At 45.3% G+C, this 20,266-nt stretch overlaps 1 protein-coding gene across 2 annotated transcripts in view; it reads left to right on the forward strand.

Annotated features, from left to right (window-relative positions):
• The first annotated feature begins 9,171 nt into the window (after positions 1 to 9,171).
• LOC135537857 (alpha-N-acetylgalactosaminide alpha-2,6-sialyltransferase 3-like) overlaps positions 9,172 to 20,266 on the forward strand; it is a 107,363-nt gene continuing 96,268 nt past the window's right edge. For both annotated transcript variants that reach the window (XM_064963869.1, XM_064963871.1), the window contains exon 1: positions 9,172 to 9,420. In XM_064963869.1, the coding sequence (XP_064819941.1) occupies positions 9,394 to 9,420 (27 nt within the window). In that variant the 5' untranslated portion in view covers positions 9,172 to 9,393. The remainder of the gene's footprint in view (positions 9,421 to 20,266) is intronic.

Raw genomic sequence — 20,266 nt, forward strand, 5'->3', positions numbered from 1 at the left:
GACCAAACCCTGGGAACAGCCACCTTTAACAGTCTCTAAGAGTGTCAGAGACCAAACCCTGGGAACAGCCACCTTTAACAGTCTCTAAGAGTCTCAGAGACCAAAACCTGGGAACAGCCACCTTTAACAGTCTCTAAGATTCTCAGAGACCAAACCCTGAGAACAGCCACCTTTAACAGTCTCTAAGAGTCTCAGAGACCAAACCCTGGGAACAGCCACCTTTAACAGTCTCTAAGAGTCTCAGAGACCAAACCCTGGGAACAGCCACCTTTAACAGTCTCTAAGAGTCTCAGAGACCAAACCCTGGGAACAGCCACCTTTAACAGTCTCTAAGAGTCTCAGAGACCAAACCCTGGGAACAGCCACCTTTAACAGTCTCTAAGAGTCTCAGAGACCAAACCCTGGGAACAGCCACCTTTAACAGTCTCTAAGAGTCTCAGAGACCAAACCCTGGGAACAGCCACCTTTAACAGTCTCTAAGAGTCTCAGAGACCAAACCCTGGGAACAGCCACCTTTAACAGTCTCTAAGAGTCTCAGAGACCAAACCCTGGGAACAGCCACCTTTAACAGTCTCTAAGAGTCTCAGAGACCAAACCCTGGGAACAGCCACCTTTAACAGTCTCTAAGAGTCTCAGAGACCAAACCCTGGGAACAGCCACCTTTAAGAGTCTCTAAGAGTCTCAGAGACCAAACCCTGGGAACAGACACCTTTAACAGTCTCTAAGAGTCTCAGAGACCAAACCCTGGGAACAGCCACCTTTAACAGTCTCTAAGAGTCTCAGAGACCAAACTCTGGGAACAGCCACCTTTAACAGTCTCTAAGAGTCTCAGAGACCAAACCCTGGGAACAGCCACCTTTAACAGTCTCTAAGAGTCTCAGAGACCAAACCCTGGGAACAGCCACCTTTAACAGTCTCTAAGAGTCTCAGAGACCAAACCCTGGGAACAGCCACCTTCAACAGTCTCTACGAGTCTCAGAGACCAAACCCTGGGAACAGCCACCTTTAACAGTCTCTACGAGTCTCAGAGACCAAACCCTGGGAACAGCCACCTTTAACAGTCTCTAAGAGTCTCAGAGACCAAACCCTGGGAACAGCCACCTTTAACAGTCTCTACGAGTCTCAGAGACCAAACCCTGGGAACAGCCACCTTTAACAGTCTCTAAGAGTCTCAGAGACCAAACCCTGGGAACAGCCACCTTTAACAGTCTCTACGAGTCTCAGAGACCAAACCCTGGGAACAGCCACCTTTAACAGTCTCTAAGAGTCTCAGAGACCAAACCCTGGGAACAGCCACCTTCAACAGTCTCTACGAGTCTCAGAGACCAAACCCTGGGAACAGCCACCTTTAACAGTCTCTAAGAGTCTCAGAGACCAAACCCTGGGAACAGCCACCTTTAACAGTCTCTAAGAGTCTCAGAGACCAAACCCTGGGAACAGCCACCTTTAACAGTCTCTAAGAGTCTCAGAGACCAAACCCTGGGAACAGCCACCTTTAAGAGTCTCAGAGACCACCCGAGCCAGACAGAAATGGAGATCTGCACGAGCGTGTGGCTTTAACCACCCGGCTCCGTATAACATACAACGGCACGAGAAAGGAACCCTAGACCCCCTCAAGGCCATGGCCTTCGTAAAGGCCAACATCCTACCGAGGTCGGACGAAGCAAATGGTTGAATGTTGACCTATTTGGCGATTAGGTAATGGATGAATGTTGACCTATTTGGCGATTAGGGTAATGGATGAATGTGTCTTTACACTGCAGACTCAGTCTTTCTTTTGTAGATACTGTATTGCGTTGCTGGTACCATTGGTTGATGTTGTTAGGTAACGTTAGAGAACGTTGCTGGTACCATTGGTTGATGTTGTTAGTGAACGTTGCTGGTACCATTGGTTGTTGTTGTTAGTGAACGTTGCTGGTACCATTGGTTGATGTTTTTAGGTAACGTTAGTGAACGTTGCTGGTACCATTGGTTGATGTTGTTATTATTAGGTAACGTTAGTGAACGTTGCTGGTACCATTGGTTGTTGTTATTAGGTAACGTTGCTGGTACCATTGGTTGATATTGTTAGGTAACGTTAGTGAACGTTGCTGGTACCATTGGTTGATGTTGTTAGGTAACGTTAGTGAACGTTGCTGGTACCATTGGTTGTTGTTATTAGGTAACGTTGCTGGTACCATTGGTTGATATTGTTAGGTAACGTTAGTGAACGTTGCTGGTACCATTGGTTGTTATTATTAGGTAACGTTAGTGAACGTTGCTGGTACCATTGGTTGATGTTGTTAGTTAACGTTGCTGGTACCATTGGTTGATGTTGTTAGGTAACGTTAGAGAACGTTGCTGGTACCATTGGTTGATATTGTTAGGTAACGTTAGTGAACGTTGCTGGTACCATTGGTTGATGTTGTTAGGTAACGTTAGAGAACGTTGCTGGTACCATTGGTTGATGTTGTTATTATTAGGTAACGTTAGTGAACGTTAGAGAACGTTGCTGGTACCATTGGTTGATGTTGTTATTATTAGGTAACGTTAGTGAACGTTGCTGGTACCATTGGTTGATGTTGTTAGTGAACGTTGCTGGTACCATTGGTTGATGTTGTTAGTGAACGTTGCTGGTACCATTGGTTGATGTTGTTAGTGAACGTTGCTGGTACCATTGGTTGATGTTGTTAGTGAACGTTGCTGGTACCATTGGTTGATGTTGTTAGTGAACGTTGCTGGTACCATTGGTTGATGTTTGTTAGGGAACGGTGCTGGTACCATTGGTTGTTATTATTAGGTAACGTTAGTGCCTTAGCTCTGGTAATTAAATTCTCCTTCTGTTGTAAGTCTTATGTTATTACCATGAAGCTGCTCATTTCTATTTCGCGATGGCACCCAGGGTAGATAAAGCACAGTTCTGTTATTAGGTTATGTCATTTCTGTAAAGACGTTGCTGCCAGTGGTATTGCTGTAAAATGCAATTGATCAAATGTTTTATACTTTCTTTCAAAACAGCCTTGTTTTGGGTTGTAAATATATATTTGTTATTTATTTGTTATGCTCAACTTGTTTTAAATCCTTCACTATTTCAGCAGGGCTCTCGACTCGATAGGTTCACTGGTTATAGCCATGCTATTACCTTGTAACCCTGCACATTGACTTGGGCCCGGTAGTCCCAAGGACCCTTCAGTCAGCATTTCACTGTTAGTCCACACCTGTTGTTTACCAAGCATTTCACTGTTAGTCCACACCTGTTGTTTACCAAGCATTTCACTGTTAGTCTACACCTGTTGTTTACCAAGCATTTCACTGTTAGTCCACACCTGTTGTTTACCAAGCATTTCACTGTTAGTCCACACCTGTTGTTTACCAAGCATTTCACTGTTAGTCTACACCTGTTGTTTACCAAGGACCCTTCAGTCAGCATTACACTGTTAGTCCACACCTGTTGTTTACCAAGCATTTCACTGTTAGTCCACACCTGTTGTTTACCAAGGACCCTTCAGTCAGCATTACACTGTTAGTCCACACCTGTTGTTTACCAAGCATTTCACTGTTAGTCTACACCTGTTGTTTACCAAGCATTTCACTGTTAGTCTACACCTGTTGTTTACCAAGCATTTCACTGTTAGTCCACACCTGTTGTTTACCAAGCATTTCACTGTTAGTCCACACCTGTTGTTTACCAAGCATTTCACTGTTAGTCTACACCTGTTGTTTACCAAGGACCCTTCAGTCAGCATTACACTGTTAGTCTACACCTGTTGTTTACCAAGGACCCTTCAGTCAGCATTACACTGTTAGTCCACACCTGTTGTTTACCAAGCATTACACTGTTAGTCTACACCTGTTGTTTACCAAGCATTTCACTGTTAGTCTACACCTGTTGTTTACCAAGCATTTCACTGTTAGTCTACACCTGTTGTTTACCAAGCATTTCACTGTTAGTCCACACCTGTTGTTTACCAAGCATTTCACTGTTAGTCTACACCTGTTGTTTACCAAGCATTTCACTGTTAGTCCACACCTGTTGTTTACCAAGCATTTCACTGTTAGTCTACACCTGTTGTTTACCAAGCATTTCACTGTTAGTCTACACCTGTTGTTTACCAATCATTTCACTGTTAGTCAACACCTGTTGTTTACCAGGCATTTCACTGTTAGTCTACACCTGTTGTTTACCAAGCATTTCACTGTTAGTCCACACCTGTTGTTTACCAAGCATTTCACTGTTAGTCAACACCTGTTGTTTACCAGGCATTTCACTGTTAGTCTACACCTGTTGTTTACCAAGCATTTCACTGTTAGTCTACACCTGTTGTTTACCAAGCATTTCACTGTTAGTCCACACCTGTTGTTAACCAAGGACCCTTCAGTCAGCATTTCACTGTTAGTCCACACCTGTTGTTTACCAAGCATTTCACTGTTAGTCTACACCTGTTGTTTACCAAGCATTTCACTGTTAGTCTACACCTGTTGTTTACCAAGCATTTCACTGTTAGTCCACACCTGTTGTTTACCAATCATTTCACTGTTAGTCAACACCTGTTGTTTACCAAGGACCCTTCAGTCAGCATTTCACTGTTAGTCCACACCTGTTGTTTACCAAGCATTTCACTGTTAGTCCACACCTGTTGTTTACCAAGCATTTCACTGTTAGTCTACACCTGTTGTTTACCAATCATTTCACTGTTCGTCTACACCTGTTGTTTACCAATCATTTCACTGTTCGTCTACACCTGTTGTTTACCAAGCATTTCACTGTTAGTCTACACCTGTTGTTTACCAAGCATTTCACTGTTAGTCTACACCTGTTGTTTACCAAGGACCCTTCAGTCAGCATTTCACTGTTAGTCTACACCTGTTGTTTACCAAGGACCCTTCAGTCAGCATTACACTGTTAGTCCACACCTGTTGTTTACCAAGCATTACACTGTTAGTCCACACCTGTTGTTTACCAAGCATTTCACTGTTAGTCCACACCTGTTGTTTACCAAGCATTTCACTGTTAGTCCACACCTGTTGTTTACCAAGGACCCTTCAGTCAGCATTTCACTGTTAGTCTACACCTGTTGTTTACCAAGCATTTCACTGTTAGTCTACACCTGTTGTTTACCAAGCATTTCACTGTTAGTCTACACCTGTTGTTTACCAAGCATTTCACTGTTAGTCTACACCTGTTGTTTACCAAGCATTTCACTGTTAGTCCACACCTGTTGTTTACCAAGCATTTCACTGTTAGTCTACACCTGTTGTTTACCAAGCATTTCACTGTTAGTCCACACCTGTTGTTTACCAAGCATTTCACTGTTAGTCCACACCTGTTGTTTACCAAGGACCCTTCAGTCAGCATTTCACTGTTAGTCCACACCTGTTGTTTACCAAGCATTTCACTGTTAGTCTACACCTGTTGTTTACCAAGCATTTCTCTGTTAGTCTACACCTGTTGTTTACCAAGCATTTCACTGTTAGTCCACACCTGTTTACTATGCAAATACAATTTGATTTAAAAAATGTGATTTGATTACAAGTGATTACAGGTGATTACAGGTTATTACAGGTGATTACAAGTGATTACAGGTGATTACAGGTGATTACAAGTGATTACAGGTGATTACAGGTGATCACAGGTGATTACAGGTGGGTACAGGTGGGTACAGGTGATTACAGGTGATTACAGGTGGGTATAAATACAATAAAACCAGAAGGCATTATAACTTTGACTGGGACTAAGAACTAGTGTTGTTTTTCCAGTGATGAGTTTGTCACAATGACCCCCAGAGCAACAGGTAGCCGAGCAGTTAGAGAGATGGGACAGGAAGATAAAAGCTGCTCGCTTCTTCGAATACCCCAGCTGAAAAATGTGTCAATGTGCCCTTGAGCAAGGCACTCACAACAGAATGGAGAACAAGTCAAGGGTTATGAATACTTTCTGAAGGCACTTTAACCTAAATTGCTCTCTGAGAGTAGTGGCAGACCCTGGCTGTGACCCTAATCTCTGAGAGTAATGGCAGACCCTGGCTGTGACCCTACTCTCTGAGAGTAATGGCAGACCCTGGCTGTGACCCTACTCTCTGAGAGTAGTGGCAGACCCTGGCTGTGACCCTACTCTCTGAGAGTAATGACAGACCCTGGCTGTGACCCTACTCTCTGAGAGTAATGACAGACCCTGGCTGTGACCCTACTCTCTGAGGGTAATGACAGACCCTGGCTGTGACCCTACTCTCTGAGAGTAATGACAGACCCTGGCTGTGACCCTATTCTCTGAGAGTAATGACAGACCCTGGCCGTGACCCTACTCTGAGAGTAATGGCAGACCCTGGCTGTGACCCTACTCTCTGAGAGTAATGACAGACCCTGGCTGTGACCCTACTCTCTGAGAGTAATGACAGACCCTGGCTGTGACCCTACTCTCTGAGAGTAATGACAGACCCTGGCTGTGACCCTACTCTCTGAGAGTAATGACAGACCCTGGCTGTGACCCTACTCTCTGAGAGTAATGACAGACCCTGGCTGTGACCCTACTCCCTGAGAGTAATGACAGACCCTGGCTGTGACCCTACTCTCTGAGAGTAATGGTAGACCCTGGCTGTGACCCTACTCTCTGAGAGTAATAGACCCTGGCTGTGACCCTACTCTCTGAGAGTAATGACAGACTCTGGCTGTGACCCTACTCTCTGAGAGTAATGGCAGACCCTGGCTGTGACCCTACTCTCTGAGAGTAATGACAGACCCTGGCCGTGACCCTACTCTGAGAGTAATGGCAGACCCTGGCTGTGACCCTACTCTCTGAGAGTAATGACAGACCCTGGCTGTGACCCTACTCTCTGAGAGTAATGACAGACCCTGGCTGTGACCCTACTCTCTGAGAGTAATGGCAGACCCTGGCTGTGACCCTACTCTCTGAGAGTAATGACAGACCCTGGCTGTGACCCTACTCTCTGAGGGTAATGACAGACCCTGGCTGTGACCCTACTCTCTGAGGGCAATGGCAGACCCTGGCTGTGACCCTACTCTCTGAGGGCAATGGCAGACCCTGGCTGTGACCCTACTCTCTGAGGGCAATGGCAGACCCTGGCTGTGACCCTACTCTCTGAGAGTAATGACAGACCCTGGCTGTGACCCTACTCTCTGAGAGTAATGGCAGACCCTGGCTGTGACCCTACTCTCTGAGGGTAATGACAGACCCTGGCTGTGACCCTACTCTCTGAGAGTAATGACAGACCCTGGCTGTGACCCTACTCTCTGAGAGTAATGACAGACCCTGGCTGTGACCCTACTCTCTGAGAGTAATAGACCCTGGCTGTGACCCTACTCTCTGAGAGTAATGACAGACTCTGGCTGTGACCCTACTCTCTGAGAGTAATGGCAGACCCTGGCTGTGACCCTATTCTCTGAGAGTAGTGGCAGACCCTGGCTGTGACCCTACTCTCTGAGAGTAATGACAGACCCTGGCTGTGACCCTACTCTCTGAGAGTAATGACAGACCCTGGCCGTGACCCTACTCTGAGAGTAATGGCAGACCCTGGCTGTGACCCTACTCTCTGAGAGTAATGACAGACCCTGGCTGTGACCCTACTCTCTGAGAGTAATGACAGACCCTGGCTGTGACCCTACTCTCTGAGAGTAATGACAGACCCTGGCTGTGACCCTACTCTCTGAGAGTAATGACAGACCCTGGCTGTGACCCTACTCTCTGAGAGTAATGACAGACCCTGGCCGTGACCCTACTCTGAGAGTAATGGCAGACCCTGGCTGTGACCCTACTCTCTGAGAGTAATGACAGACCCTGGCTGTGACCCTACTCTCTGAGAGTAATGACAGACCCTGGCTGTGACCCTACTCTCTGAGAGTAATGGCAGACCCTGGCTGTGACCCTACTCTCTGAGAGTAATGACAGACCCTGGCTGTGACCCTACTCTCTGAGAGTAATGACAGACCCTGGCTGTGACCCTACTCTCTGAGAGTAATGACAGACCCTGGCCGTGACCCTACTCTGAGAGTAATGGCAGACCCTGGCTGTGACCCTACTCTCTGAGAGTAATGACAGACCCTGGCTGTGACCCTACTCTCTGAGAGTAATGGCAGACCCTGGCTGTGACCCTACTCTCTGAGAGTAATGACAGACCCTGGCCGTGACCCTACTCTCTGAGAGTAATGGCAGACTCTGGCTGTGACCCTACTCTCTGAGAGTAATGGCAGACCCTGGCTGTGACCCTACTCTCTGAGAGTAATAGACCCTGGCTGTGACCCTACTCTCTGAGAGTAATGACAGACTCTGGCTGTGACCCTACTCCCTGAGAGTAATGACAGACCCTGGCTGTGACCCTACTCTCTGAGAGTAATGGCAGACCCTGGCTGTGACCCTACTCTCTGAGAGTAATGGCAGACTCTGGCTGTGACCCTACTCTCTGAGGGTAATGGCAGACCCTGGCTGTGACCCTACTCTCTGAGGGTAATGGCAGACCCTGGCTGTGACCCTACTCTCTGAGAGTAATGGCAGACTCTGGCTGTGACCCTACTCTCTGAGGGTAATGGTAGACCCTGGCTGTGACCCTACTCTCTGAGAGTAATGGCAGACTCTGGCTGTGACCCTACTCTCTGAGAGTAATGGCAGACTCTGGCTGTGACCCTACTCTCTGAGAGTAATGGCAGACCCTGGCTGTGACCCTACTCTCTGAGAGTAATGACAGACCCTGGCTGTGACCCTACTCTCTGAGGGTAGAGTTGGGATATGCAAAAAACAAACATGTTTCCAACTCACACATGCGTATTGATACACACTTGTACATATGTGAAATAGGACAATTACAGGCACCCACCAAATTATTATTATTATTATTATTATTTAAATGCTACACAGCCTGTGTGATGTGATTCAGAAGTAATTTGGGCAATACCCCCCCCCCCCAAACTGCAGAAGATAAAACCCCATTAAACGAATGCTTTGTGGTTTTCTCGGTCTCATAAGAAAACACCTTCAGTTGAAGTTCAAAGCTTGTCCATCCTATTCTCTTTATATGATCTTATATGCAGCACAGCAGACCCTTACACCGGGCTGCGGCTGTCTCGATGATCTCCCTGCGTGAAGGAATCAAGAATCAGACACCAGAGGGTCACGTGATCCCCAGGAGGCGGTGCGGTCGCGTCTATCAGCCAGTAGCAGCACACGTCAATCCAACACCAGGTTCCATGGAGAATGCCGAGATAACTCGAATAACGGTACGCTACAAAATTTATGTGGGAGAAATGATCTTCGTTTGATAAACAACCGAATATGCGTTTGTCGCGCGCATCAATAAACCGCACATAAAACAACAACAACAACAACAACAACAAACGGCAGAACTGTTTTTCATCTCGTCACGAAACCCAACAGCTCCAACCGAGACAGAACCATTGTCTGAATATATGTTTAGGATGGCCTGGATAGGCAAGGTAAGACGGATTCTCTCTTTAAACAAGTGCCAATTTGATTAACAGACTGTATTAACTATGTGTGATTCAAAAGGAGCATACATTGACTGGGCAGTGTGACGGTAGTGTTTTGAATATTATACGTTGCTGTATTCAGCTGGACGCTGTTCGCGGTGTAACTGTTTCCCTCTTCTGCCCTCTTTTTTTGACCACCAATTGTGGTTGACTGGTGGGTTAACGTTCAATCGGTTATAATATAACGGGAAACAGTATTGTAGAGGCCTCAAGGATACAAAGTATCCAACGATAACCGTTGATCTGGTATGTATCCACATGCGTTGTGCAGGGATTCCCCTTAGCCTATGTTTAGAGAACAGGGTCTGCGATGTGTGCAAATAATTATTTAGTATGGCTTCCATTACCCAAGTTAAATTAAGTCCCACATTTATTATCATGCCATGGACCATTGTGGTAAACAATTTGAGCTCGAATTCACGTTTTAAATAGACTGATCATCAATTTAAATGCCCGGCAGTGACTCCAAATAGCCTATTATATTTGTATTGTCAAACAACTTATTTTTCTGCACACGCACACACACACACACACACACACACACACACACACACACACACACACACACACACACACACACACACAGTCTGGGTAACCTTTAATGAACTATTTGGCAGTCTTATGGTTGGGGGTAGAAGCTGTCTCGGAGCCTGTTGGTCCGAGAGCCCATGCCAGACGGTAACAGAGAGAACAGTCTATGGCTTGGATGCCTGGAGTCTTTGGCAATTTTTCTGGTCTTCCTCTGACACCGCCTGGTACTGAGGTCCTGGATGGCAGGGTGCTCAGCCCCAGTGATGTACTGGGCTGTTCGCACCACCCTCTGTAGCATCTTGAGGTCGAGGCGGTGCATTTGCCATACCAAGTAATTCAGCAAGTCAAGATGCTCTCGATGGTGCAGCTGTATAACTTTTTGTGGATCCTAGGCCCCATGCCATATATTTTAATCTTTCAGAGGGGCAAGAGGTGCTGTCGTGCCCCCTTCACGACTGAGTTGGTGTGTGTGGACCATGTCCTTAGTGGTGTAGACGCCAAAGAACTTGAAGCTCTCGACCCGCTCCACTAAAGCCCTGTCGATGTGGATGGGGGCGTGCTCTCCCCTCTTTCTCCTATAATCCATGATAGTTTACTGACGTTGAGGGAGAGGTTGTTGTCCTGCCAACACACTGCCAAGTCTCTGGCCTTCTCATCGCTGTCTGTGATCAGGCCTACCACCGCCTTGTCCTTTGCAAACTTGATGATGGTGTTGAAGTGCATGACTATGCGGTCATGGGTGAGAAGGGGAGTACAGGAAGGGACCAAGCAAATGCACCCCTGAGGGTCCCTCCGTGTTGAGGGCTCAGTACCCTCAGCACCCCCTTACTTCCTGTTGTATTCCTCAACACGAGTATAAAAGGCATTTAGCTCGTTTTTTGGGGGGGGTGGGGGGTTCTACATCATTGGGCATCTCACGGCTGGGTTTCCCTTTATAAGCCCTGTCACATACGACAAGCATCAGAGCCGGTGTAATAGGATTCAACCTTCCTCATATATTGTTATTTTGGATGTTCTTTTAGATTTTTTTCTGCCTGTGTAAGCAGTAGCTCTCGGTGAATTCCATGGAAACGGAATTACACTTTGACTCAGTTTTTTTACTTTAAAATGTACAGTAAGTCAAACAAAGTTTAACAAACCATGTAACTCTATGCTCTAGGACAACTTTTAACAATTAACACTGAACTAGTATTTTACAAAAACACATTTAGTGGAAGAACTGTGCAGATGCAAACTTTGGTAACGGAATTACGGTAAAATCTCCCTCAGGTTTTTATGCGATCATGTTTTCCCGAAAACTTACATTTCTGCTCTGAATTAAGACACAAAGATGTCTGCAGCACAACACAGAACCGTAGATTAGAGTTCAGTACAATAGAGTACAGCACAGTGTAGTTCAGTAGGGTATATTACAATATACCGACAGTGTCAGCAGCAAAGTACCCCCTCACCATCACACCTCCTCCTCCATGCTTCACGGTGGGAACCACACATGCGGCGATCGTCCGTTACCTTACTCTGCGTCTCACTAAGACACGGTGGTTGGAACCAAAAATCGCACATTTGGACTCATCAGGACACATTTCCACAGATCTGATGTCCATTGCTCGTGTTTCTTGGCCCAACCAAGTCTCTTCTTCTTATTGGTGTCCTTTAGTAGTGGTTTCTTTACAGCAAATCAACCATGAAGGCCTGATTCACACAGTCTCCTCTGAACAGTTGATGCTGAGGTGTCTGCTACTTGAACTCTGTGAAGCATTTATTTGGGCTGTAATTTCTGAAGCTGGTAACTCTAATGTACAAAAAAAAAAGTCTTCCTTTCCTGTGGTGGTCCTCATGAGAGCCAGTTTCATCACAGCACTTGATGGTTTTTGTGACTGCACTTGAAGAAACGGTCAAAGTTTTGAAATTTTTTCCGCATTGACTGACCGTCATGTCTTAAAGTAATGATGGACTGTCGTTTCTCTTTGCTCATTTGAGCTGTTCTTGACATAATATAGACTTGGTCTTTTACCAAATAGGGCTATCTTCTGTATAACCCCTACCTTGTCACAACACAACTGATTGGCTCAAACAAGGCACACCTGTTAATTGAAATGCATTCCAGGTGACTACCTCGTAAAAGCTGGTTGAGAGAATTCCAAGTGTTCAAAGCTGCCATCAAAGCAAAGGATGGCTTCTTTGAAGAATCTCAATTTATTTATTTTTTTGGTTACTACATGATTCCATATGTGTTATTTCATATATGCTACAACTATTATTCTACAATGTAGAAAAACCCTGGAATGAGCAGTTGTGTCCAAACGTTTGACTGGTACTGTACGTCTATGATAGGTTTAGATTTGGTCCAGTCCTGTCCGCCTGTGGATGCTAACACCAGACTGAATAAATGTCAACTACTTTTCAAGAGACATTAACCGGAGAGAGAGGGAAAGAGAGGGGGAGGGGCTGCTGAACATAACAGCATGCCAGTGGAAGGGAGGACAGTAGGGAAAGGGGATACCTAGTCAGTTGTACAACTGAATGCATTCAACCGAATAGCAGGTGACCCAACTGTGGTTTGTGATTATTATGATTTGTAGCCAATTCAGCTGCAGTAATTACGTTACAGATTTTTAGGTAATTCTGTTAACAATTTCGTAACATAATTATGAGTTTTGATCACTTAATAATTCATAAACAAAATTAATGTCAGTAAAATCACTATAACTAATTGGTCAACTACTACCAGTTAATGTGAGACTAGTTGGTTACATCTAGGCTACATATTGACCTCCAATCATGTTAGGCCACTGGCACAATATATTAATTTATGGTTAGATTAGAATCGTGAATATAATCATTGGCCTGTACAGAGACTTCCAAATCCACATCTCTATCCATGGGTTAGGAACAGGCCTATCTAGCAAGCTCGTTACTGCAGAACATGAACACATGCAGACCAGAAACCAAAATTAAGTTTTGCTTACAATGTGTTTTGATTAGTGTGAAGCCAAATCCAAACTGGCCTCCTTTTGGTGGGGCGTTTTGCTGCAGGTCAACGCTGATCGGCTAATTATTGAATCATTTTTGTATCAAGGGAGGCCAAATGCTTGTTGGCGTCGATCAATTAAATGCTACCTCAGCAACATGTAATACTCTTTTGGTCCAGACAGCATCAGATACATGGACTACACATAGAGAGACAGAGGGGCACTGTTTCCCTCGCTATGATGATTTCTCTGGTGAGATTCAGCCACTTGTGAACTGACGGAAAATGGAGGAACCAGGTAGATAGAGTCCAGCCATGTCTCTGGCAGCTTTTCAAGTCTCTCTGATACGAGACTCTGGAACTCTCATCCATCTTATTCTCAGTTTTATTTTTATGTTTTATTTCCCCTTTATTTAACCAGGTAGTTATATATATTTATGTAGTTGAGAACACCTTTATTTAACCAGGTAGGCCAGTTGAGAACACCTTTATTTAACCAGGTAGGCCAGTTGTGAACAAGTTCTCATTTACAACTGCGACCTGGACAAGATAAAGCAAAGCAGTTCAACACATACAACAACACAGAGTTACACATGGAATAAACAAAACATACAGTCAATAATACAGTAGAAGAAAATCTATAAACAGCATGTGGATTGGAGGTAGGATAAGAGATGTAGCAATAAATAGGCCATGGTGGTGAAATTTTTACAATATACCAATTAGACACTAGAGTGATTGATGTGCAGAAGATGAATGTACAAGTAGAGATACAGGGGTGCAAAGGAACAAGATAAATGAATAAATACTGTATGGAGATGAGGTAGATAGATGGGCTATTTATAGATGAGCTATGTACAGGTGCAGTGATCTGTGATCTGCTCTGACAGCTGGTGCTTAAAGCTAGTGAGGGAGGTAAGAGTCTCCAGCTTCAGAGATTTTTGCAGTTAGTTCCAGTCATTGGCAGCAGAGAACTGGAAGGAGAGGCGGCCAAAGGAGGAATTGGCTTTGGGGGTGACCAGTGAGAAATACCTGCTGGAGATCGCACGCTACGGTTGGGTGCTGCTATGGTGACGAGCGAGCTGAGATAAGGCAGGGCTTTACCTAACAAAGACTTGTAGATGACCTGGAGCCAGTGGGTTTGGCGATGAGTATGAAGCGAGAGCCAGCCGACGAGCATACAGGTCGCAATGGTGGGTAGTATATGGAGCTTTGGTGAAGCAAAACGGATGGCACTGTGATAAACTACATCCAATTTGTTGAGTAGCGTGCTGGAGGCTATTTTGTAAATGACATCGCCGAAGTCAAGGATCGGCAGGATGGTCAGTTTTACGAGGGTATGTTTAGCAGCATGTGTGAAAGAGGCTTTGTTAGGAAATAGGAAGCCGATTCTAGATTTAACTTTGGATTGGAGATGTTTACAGTCTAGCCAGACACCTAGGTATTTGTAGTTGTCCACACATTCTAAGTCAGAGCCGTCCAGAGTAGTGATGGGGGCAGGTGCAGGCAGCGATCGGTTAAAGAGCATGCATTTAGTTTTACTTGCATTTAAGAGCAGTTGGAGGCCACAGAAGGAGAGTTGTATGGCATTGAAGCTCGTCTGGAGGGTTGTTAACACAGTGTCCAAAGAAGGGCCAGATGTATAAAGAATGGTGTCGTCTGCGTAGAGGTGGATCAAATAATCACCAGCAGCGAGAGCGACATCATTGAAGTATACAGAGAAGAGAGTTGGTCCGAGAATTGAACCCTGTGGCACACCCATAGAGACTGCCAGAGTTCCGGACAACAGGCCCTCCGATTTGACACACTGAACTCTATCAGAGAAGTAGTTGGTGAACCAGGCGAGGCAGTCATTTGAGAAACCAAGGCTGTTGAGTCTGCCGATAAGAATGTTGTGATTGACAAAAGTCGAAAGCCTTGGCCAGGTCCGGTGACCAGACATTATCCAACAAGTGACTGTTGATCTGATGTCCTGCAGAACGTGGCTGGTCATATGTGATACTAGTAGGAACTCTGTGCACAGACAAAGTCAAGATAAACACGATAAAAGTCACTCTGGGTTGGAGCCTCTCCATCGACAGGTAGTTAGATACAGGTAGTTAGATACAGGTAGTTAGAAACAGGTAGTTAGATACAGTTAGGATACAGTGCTTCAGTGTTAAACAGTGACCGATCTCCGTTCAGTTAACACTACAGTATCCATCTGATATCAATGACCTTGATGATGGCGATGACGCCACTGAGACGCACTGCAGTTGCAGTGAGAGAGGACACACTTGGCATGCTCCTGTTTACGCTACAGTCATCAAAACAGTGTGTGTCCAGTCACCATAAGTGTGTGTGTGTGTCCAGTTACCATAACAGTGTGTGTGTCCAGTCACCATAACAGTGTGTGTGTCCAGTCACAATAACAGTGTGTGTGTCCAGTCACCATAACAGTGTGTGTGTGTGTGTGTGTCCAGTCACCATAACAGTGTGTGTGTGTGTGTGTGTGTCCAGTCACCATAACAGTGTGTGTGTGTGTGTGTTTGTGTGTGTGTGTGTGTGTCCAGTCACCATAACAGTGTGTGTGTCCAGTCACCATAACAGTGTGTGTGTGTGTGTGTGTCCAGTCACCATAACAGTGTGTGTCCAGTCACCATAACAGTGTGTGTGTCCAGTCACCATAACAGTGTGTGTGTGTGTGTGTGTGTGTGTGTGTGTGTGTGTGTGTGTGTGTGTGTGTGTGTGTGTGTGTGTGTGTGTGTGTGTGTCCAGTCACCATAACAGTGTGTGTGTGTGTCCAGTGTGTCCAGTCACCATAACAGTGTGTGTGTGTGTCCAGTCACCATAACAGTGTGTGTATGTGTGTGTGTGTGTGTGTGTGTGTGTGTCCAGTCACCATAACAGTGTGTGTGTGTGTGTGTCCAGTCACCATAACAGTGTGTCAAATCAAATCAAATGTATTTATATAACCCTTCGTACATCAGCTGATATCTCAAAGTGCTGTACAGAAACCCAGCCTAAAACCCCAAACAGCAAGCAATGCAGGTGTAGAAGCACGGTGGCTAGGAAAAACTCCCTAGAAAGGCCAAAACCTAGGAAGAAACCTAGAGAGGAACCAGGCTATGTGGGGTGCCCAGTCCTCTTCTGGCTGTGCCGGGTGGAGATTATAACAGAACACGGCCAAGATGTTCAAATGTTCATAAATGACCAGCATGGTCAAATAATAATAATCAAAGGCAGAACAGTTGAAACTGGAGCAGCAGCACGGCCAGGTGGACTGGGGACAGCAAGGAGTCATCATGTCAGGTAGTCCTGAGGCATGGTCCTAGGGCTCAGGTCCTCCGAGAGAGAGAGAAAAGAAAGAAAGAGAAAGAGAGAATTAGAGAGAGCATACTTAAATTCACACAGGACACCGGATAGGACAGGAGAAGTACTCCAGATATAACAAACTGACCCGAGCCCCCGACACATAAACTACTGCAGCATAAATACTGAAGGCTGAGACAGGAGGGTTCCAGTGTGTGTCCAGGCAACATAATAGTGTGTGTGTGAGTCCAGTCACCATAACAGTGTGTGTGTGTGTGTGTCCAGTCACCATAACACTGTGTGTGTGTGTTGTGTTTTGGAATTCTGGTTTGCACTCTTTCAAATCCTTGGCCAGATATCCTATGTTATTACATTGTAATTAGCCGACATTATTCAGGATCAATGACAGTCTCTAAATGGTTAACTTCCTGTCCAGTTATGATCAGGAATAGCTACAGCTACTGGCAGAGTATAGAGGGATGTGTTTGGAAACCTGGTTTAGGTGATTTCAAATCCTTGGCCAGATTTTCTCTGTTATTACATTATTTGGCTACAATGTTACAATTACACGGTTTCCTAGATTATACTGATTTAGCCTTTTAATCATTGGAATGCTTTTAACTTCCTCTCCAGTTACTTAGTTCATGAGAGAGAGAGAGAGAGAGAGAGAGAGGGAGAGAGAGGGGAGAGAGGAGAGAGAGAGAGAGAGAGAGAGAGAACAGGGTTGGAGTTAAAACCTCAGTAAGCATTACACTGTTAGTCTACCCCTGTTGTTTACCAAGCATTTCACTGTTAGTCCACACCTGTTGTTTACCAAGGACCCTTCAGTCAGCATTACACTGTTAGTCCACACCTGTTGTTTAGCAAGCATTTCACTGTTAGTCTACACCTGTTGTTTACCAAGCATTTCACTGTTAGTCCACACCTGTTGTTTACCAAGGACCCTTCAGTCAGCATTACACTGTTAGTCCACACCTGTTGTTTACCAAGCATTTCACTGTTAGTCTACACCTGTTGTTTAGCAAGCATTACACTGTTAGTCCACACCTGTTTACCAAGCATTTCACTGTTAGTCTACACCTGTTGTTTACCAAGCATTTCACTGTTAGTCCACACCTGTTGTTTACCAAGCATTTCACTGTTAGTCCACACCTGTTGTTTACCAAGCATTTCACTGTTAGTCTACACCTGTTGTTTACCAAGCATTTCACTGTTAGTCTACACCTGTTGTTTACCAAGCATTTCACTGTTAGTCTACACCTGTTGTTTACCAAGCATTTCACTGTTAGTCTACACCTGTTGTTTACCAAGCATTTCTCTGTTAGTCTACACCTGTTGTTTACCAAGCATTTCACTGTTAGTCCACACCTGTTGTTTACCAAGGACCCTTCAGTAAGCATTTCACTGTTAGTCCACACCTGTTGTTTACCAAGCATTTCACTGTTAGTCTACACCTGTTGTTTACCAAGCATTTCACTGTTAGTCCACACCTGTTGTTTACCAAGGACCCTTCAGTCAGCATTACACTGTTAGTCCACACCTGTTGTTTATCAAGCATTTCACTGTTAGTCTACACCTGTTGTTTACCAAGCATTTCACTGTTAGTCCACACCTGTTGTTTACCAAGCATTTCACTGTTAGTCCACACCTGTTGTTTACCAAGCATTTCACTGTTAGTCTACACCTGTTGTTTACCAAGGACCCTTCAGTCAGCATTACACTGTTAGTCCACACCTGTTGTTTACCAAGCATTTCACTGTTAGTCTACACCTGTTGTTTACCAAGGACCATTCAGTCAGCATTTCACTGTTAGTCCACACCTGTTGTTTACCAAGGACCATTCAGTCAGCATTTCACTGTTAGTCTACACCTGTTGTTTACCAAGCATTACACTGTTAGTCCACACCTGTTGTTTACCAAGCATTTCACTGTTAGTCTACACCTGTTGTTTACCAAGCATTTCACTGTTAGTCTACACCTGTTGTTTACCAAGCATTTCACTGTTAGTCTACACCTGTTGTTTACCAAGGACCATTCAGTCAGCATTTCACTGTTAGTCTACACCTGTTGTTTACCAAGGACCCTTCAGTCAGCATTACACTGTTAGTCCACACCTGGTGTCTGTCTGTCTGGTGTCTGACTGTCTGGTGTCTGTCTGTCTGGTGTCTGTCTGTCTGGTATCTGGCTGTCTCGTGTCTGACTGTCTCGTGTCTGACTGTCTGGTGTCTGACTGTCTGGTGTCTGTCTGTCTGGTGTCTGTCTGTCTGGTGTCTGTCTGTCTGGTATCTGGCTGTCTCGTGTCTGACTGTCTCGTGTCTGACTGTCTGGTGTCTGTCTGTCTGGTGTCTGACTGTCTGGTGTCTGTCTGTCTGGTGTCTGACTGCAGGTTGAAGGATGGTTTGTCTGGTGTCTGACTGCAGGTTGAAGGGATGGTTGTTCTGTTGTTTTGGGCTGCAGCAGCTGGCCCCCGTTCCTTTGGGACAGACGGGGGGCTCTTTCCTCCTCCTCTCCTCCTTCTGTAGCTCTGATTGGCTATGGTACCGGTCTGTGTAGACTCCGGTCCTGGTCCTGACAGATGTTTGTAGCGTCTCCAATCGAAAATTAAATCTAGAATCGGCTTCCCTATTTTGCAACTAAGCATCCTTCACTCATGCTGCCAAACATACCCTCATAAAACTGACCATCCTACCGATCCTCGATTTCGGCGATGTGATTTACAAAATAGCCTCCAATACCCTACTCAATAAATTGGATGCAGTCTATCACAGTGCCATCCATTTTGTCACCAAAGCCCCATATACTACCCACCACTGCGACCTGTACGCTCTAGTCAGCTGGCCCTCGCTTCATACTCATCGCCAAACCCACTGGCTCCAGGTCATCTACAAGTCTTTGCTAGGTAAAGCCCCGCCTTATCTCAGCTCACTGGTCACCATAGCAACACCCACCTGTAGCACGCGCTCCAGCAGGTATATTGCACTGGTCATCCCCAAAGCCAACACTTGCTTTTGCCGCCTTTCCTTCCAGTTCTCTGCTGCCAATGACTGGAGCAATTTCAAAAATTACTGAAGCTGGAGACTCATATCTCCCTCACTAACTTTAAGCATCAGCTGTCAGAGCAGCTTACCGATCACTCTACCTGTACACAGCCAATCTGTAAATAGCCCACCCGACTACCTCATCCCCATACTGTATTTATTTATCTTCCTCCGTTGCACCCCTGTATCTCTACCTGCACATTCATCTTCTGCACATCTACCATTCCAGTGTTTAATTGCTATATTGTATTTACTTCGCCACCATGGCCTATTTATTGCCTTTACTCCCTTATCTTACCTCATTTGCTCACATTGTACATAGACTTTTTTCTACTGTATTATTGACTGTATGTTTGTTTTACTCCATGTGTAACTCTGTGTTGTTGTTTGTGTCGAACTGCTTTGCTTTATCTTGGCCAGGTCGCATTTGTAAATGAGAACTTGTTCTCAACTTGTCTAACTGGTTAAATAATAGGTAAAATTAAAAAACAATTATATATTTTATTATCTCTATTGTGGCATCAGCATTAGGTATGAAGGACAGCACATCATTACATCCTCGACTTGCATGTTCTGTTAATCAGGTTACTCTGAGCACCGTGGGTGGACGCCCTAATCAGGTTACTCTGAGCACCGTGGGTGGACGCCTAATCAGGTTACTCTGAGCACCGTGGGTGGACGCCTAATCAGGTTACTCTGAGCACCGTGGGTGGATGCCCTAATCAGGTTACTCTGAGCACTGTGGGTGGACGCCTAATCAGGTTACTCTGAGCACCGTGGGTGGACGCCCTAATCAGGTTACTCTGAGCACCGTGGGTGGATGCCCTAATCAGGTTACTCTGAGCACCGTGGGTGGATGTCCTAATCAGGTTACTCTGATCACCGTGGGTGGACGCCTAATCAGGTTACTCTGAGCACCGTGGGTGGATGCCCTAATCAGGTTACTCTGAGCACCGTGGGT

Source organism: Oncorhynchus masou, unplaced genomic scaffold, assembly GCF_036934945.1.
Source record: "Oncorhynchus masou masou isolate Uvic2021 unplaced genomic scaffold, UVic_Omas_1.1 unplaced_scaffold_858, whole genome shotgun sequence".
NCBI classification, from domain to species: domain Eukaryota; kingdom Metazoa; phylum Chordata; class Actinopteri; order Salmoniformes; family Salmonidae; genus Oncorhynchus; species Oncorhynchus masou.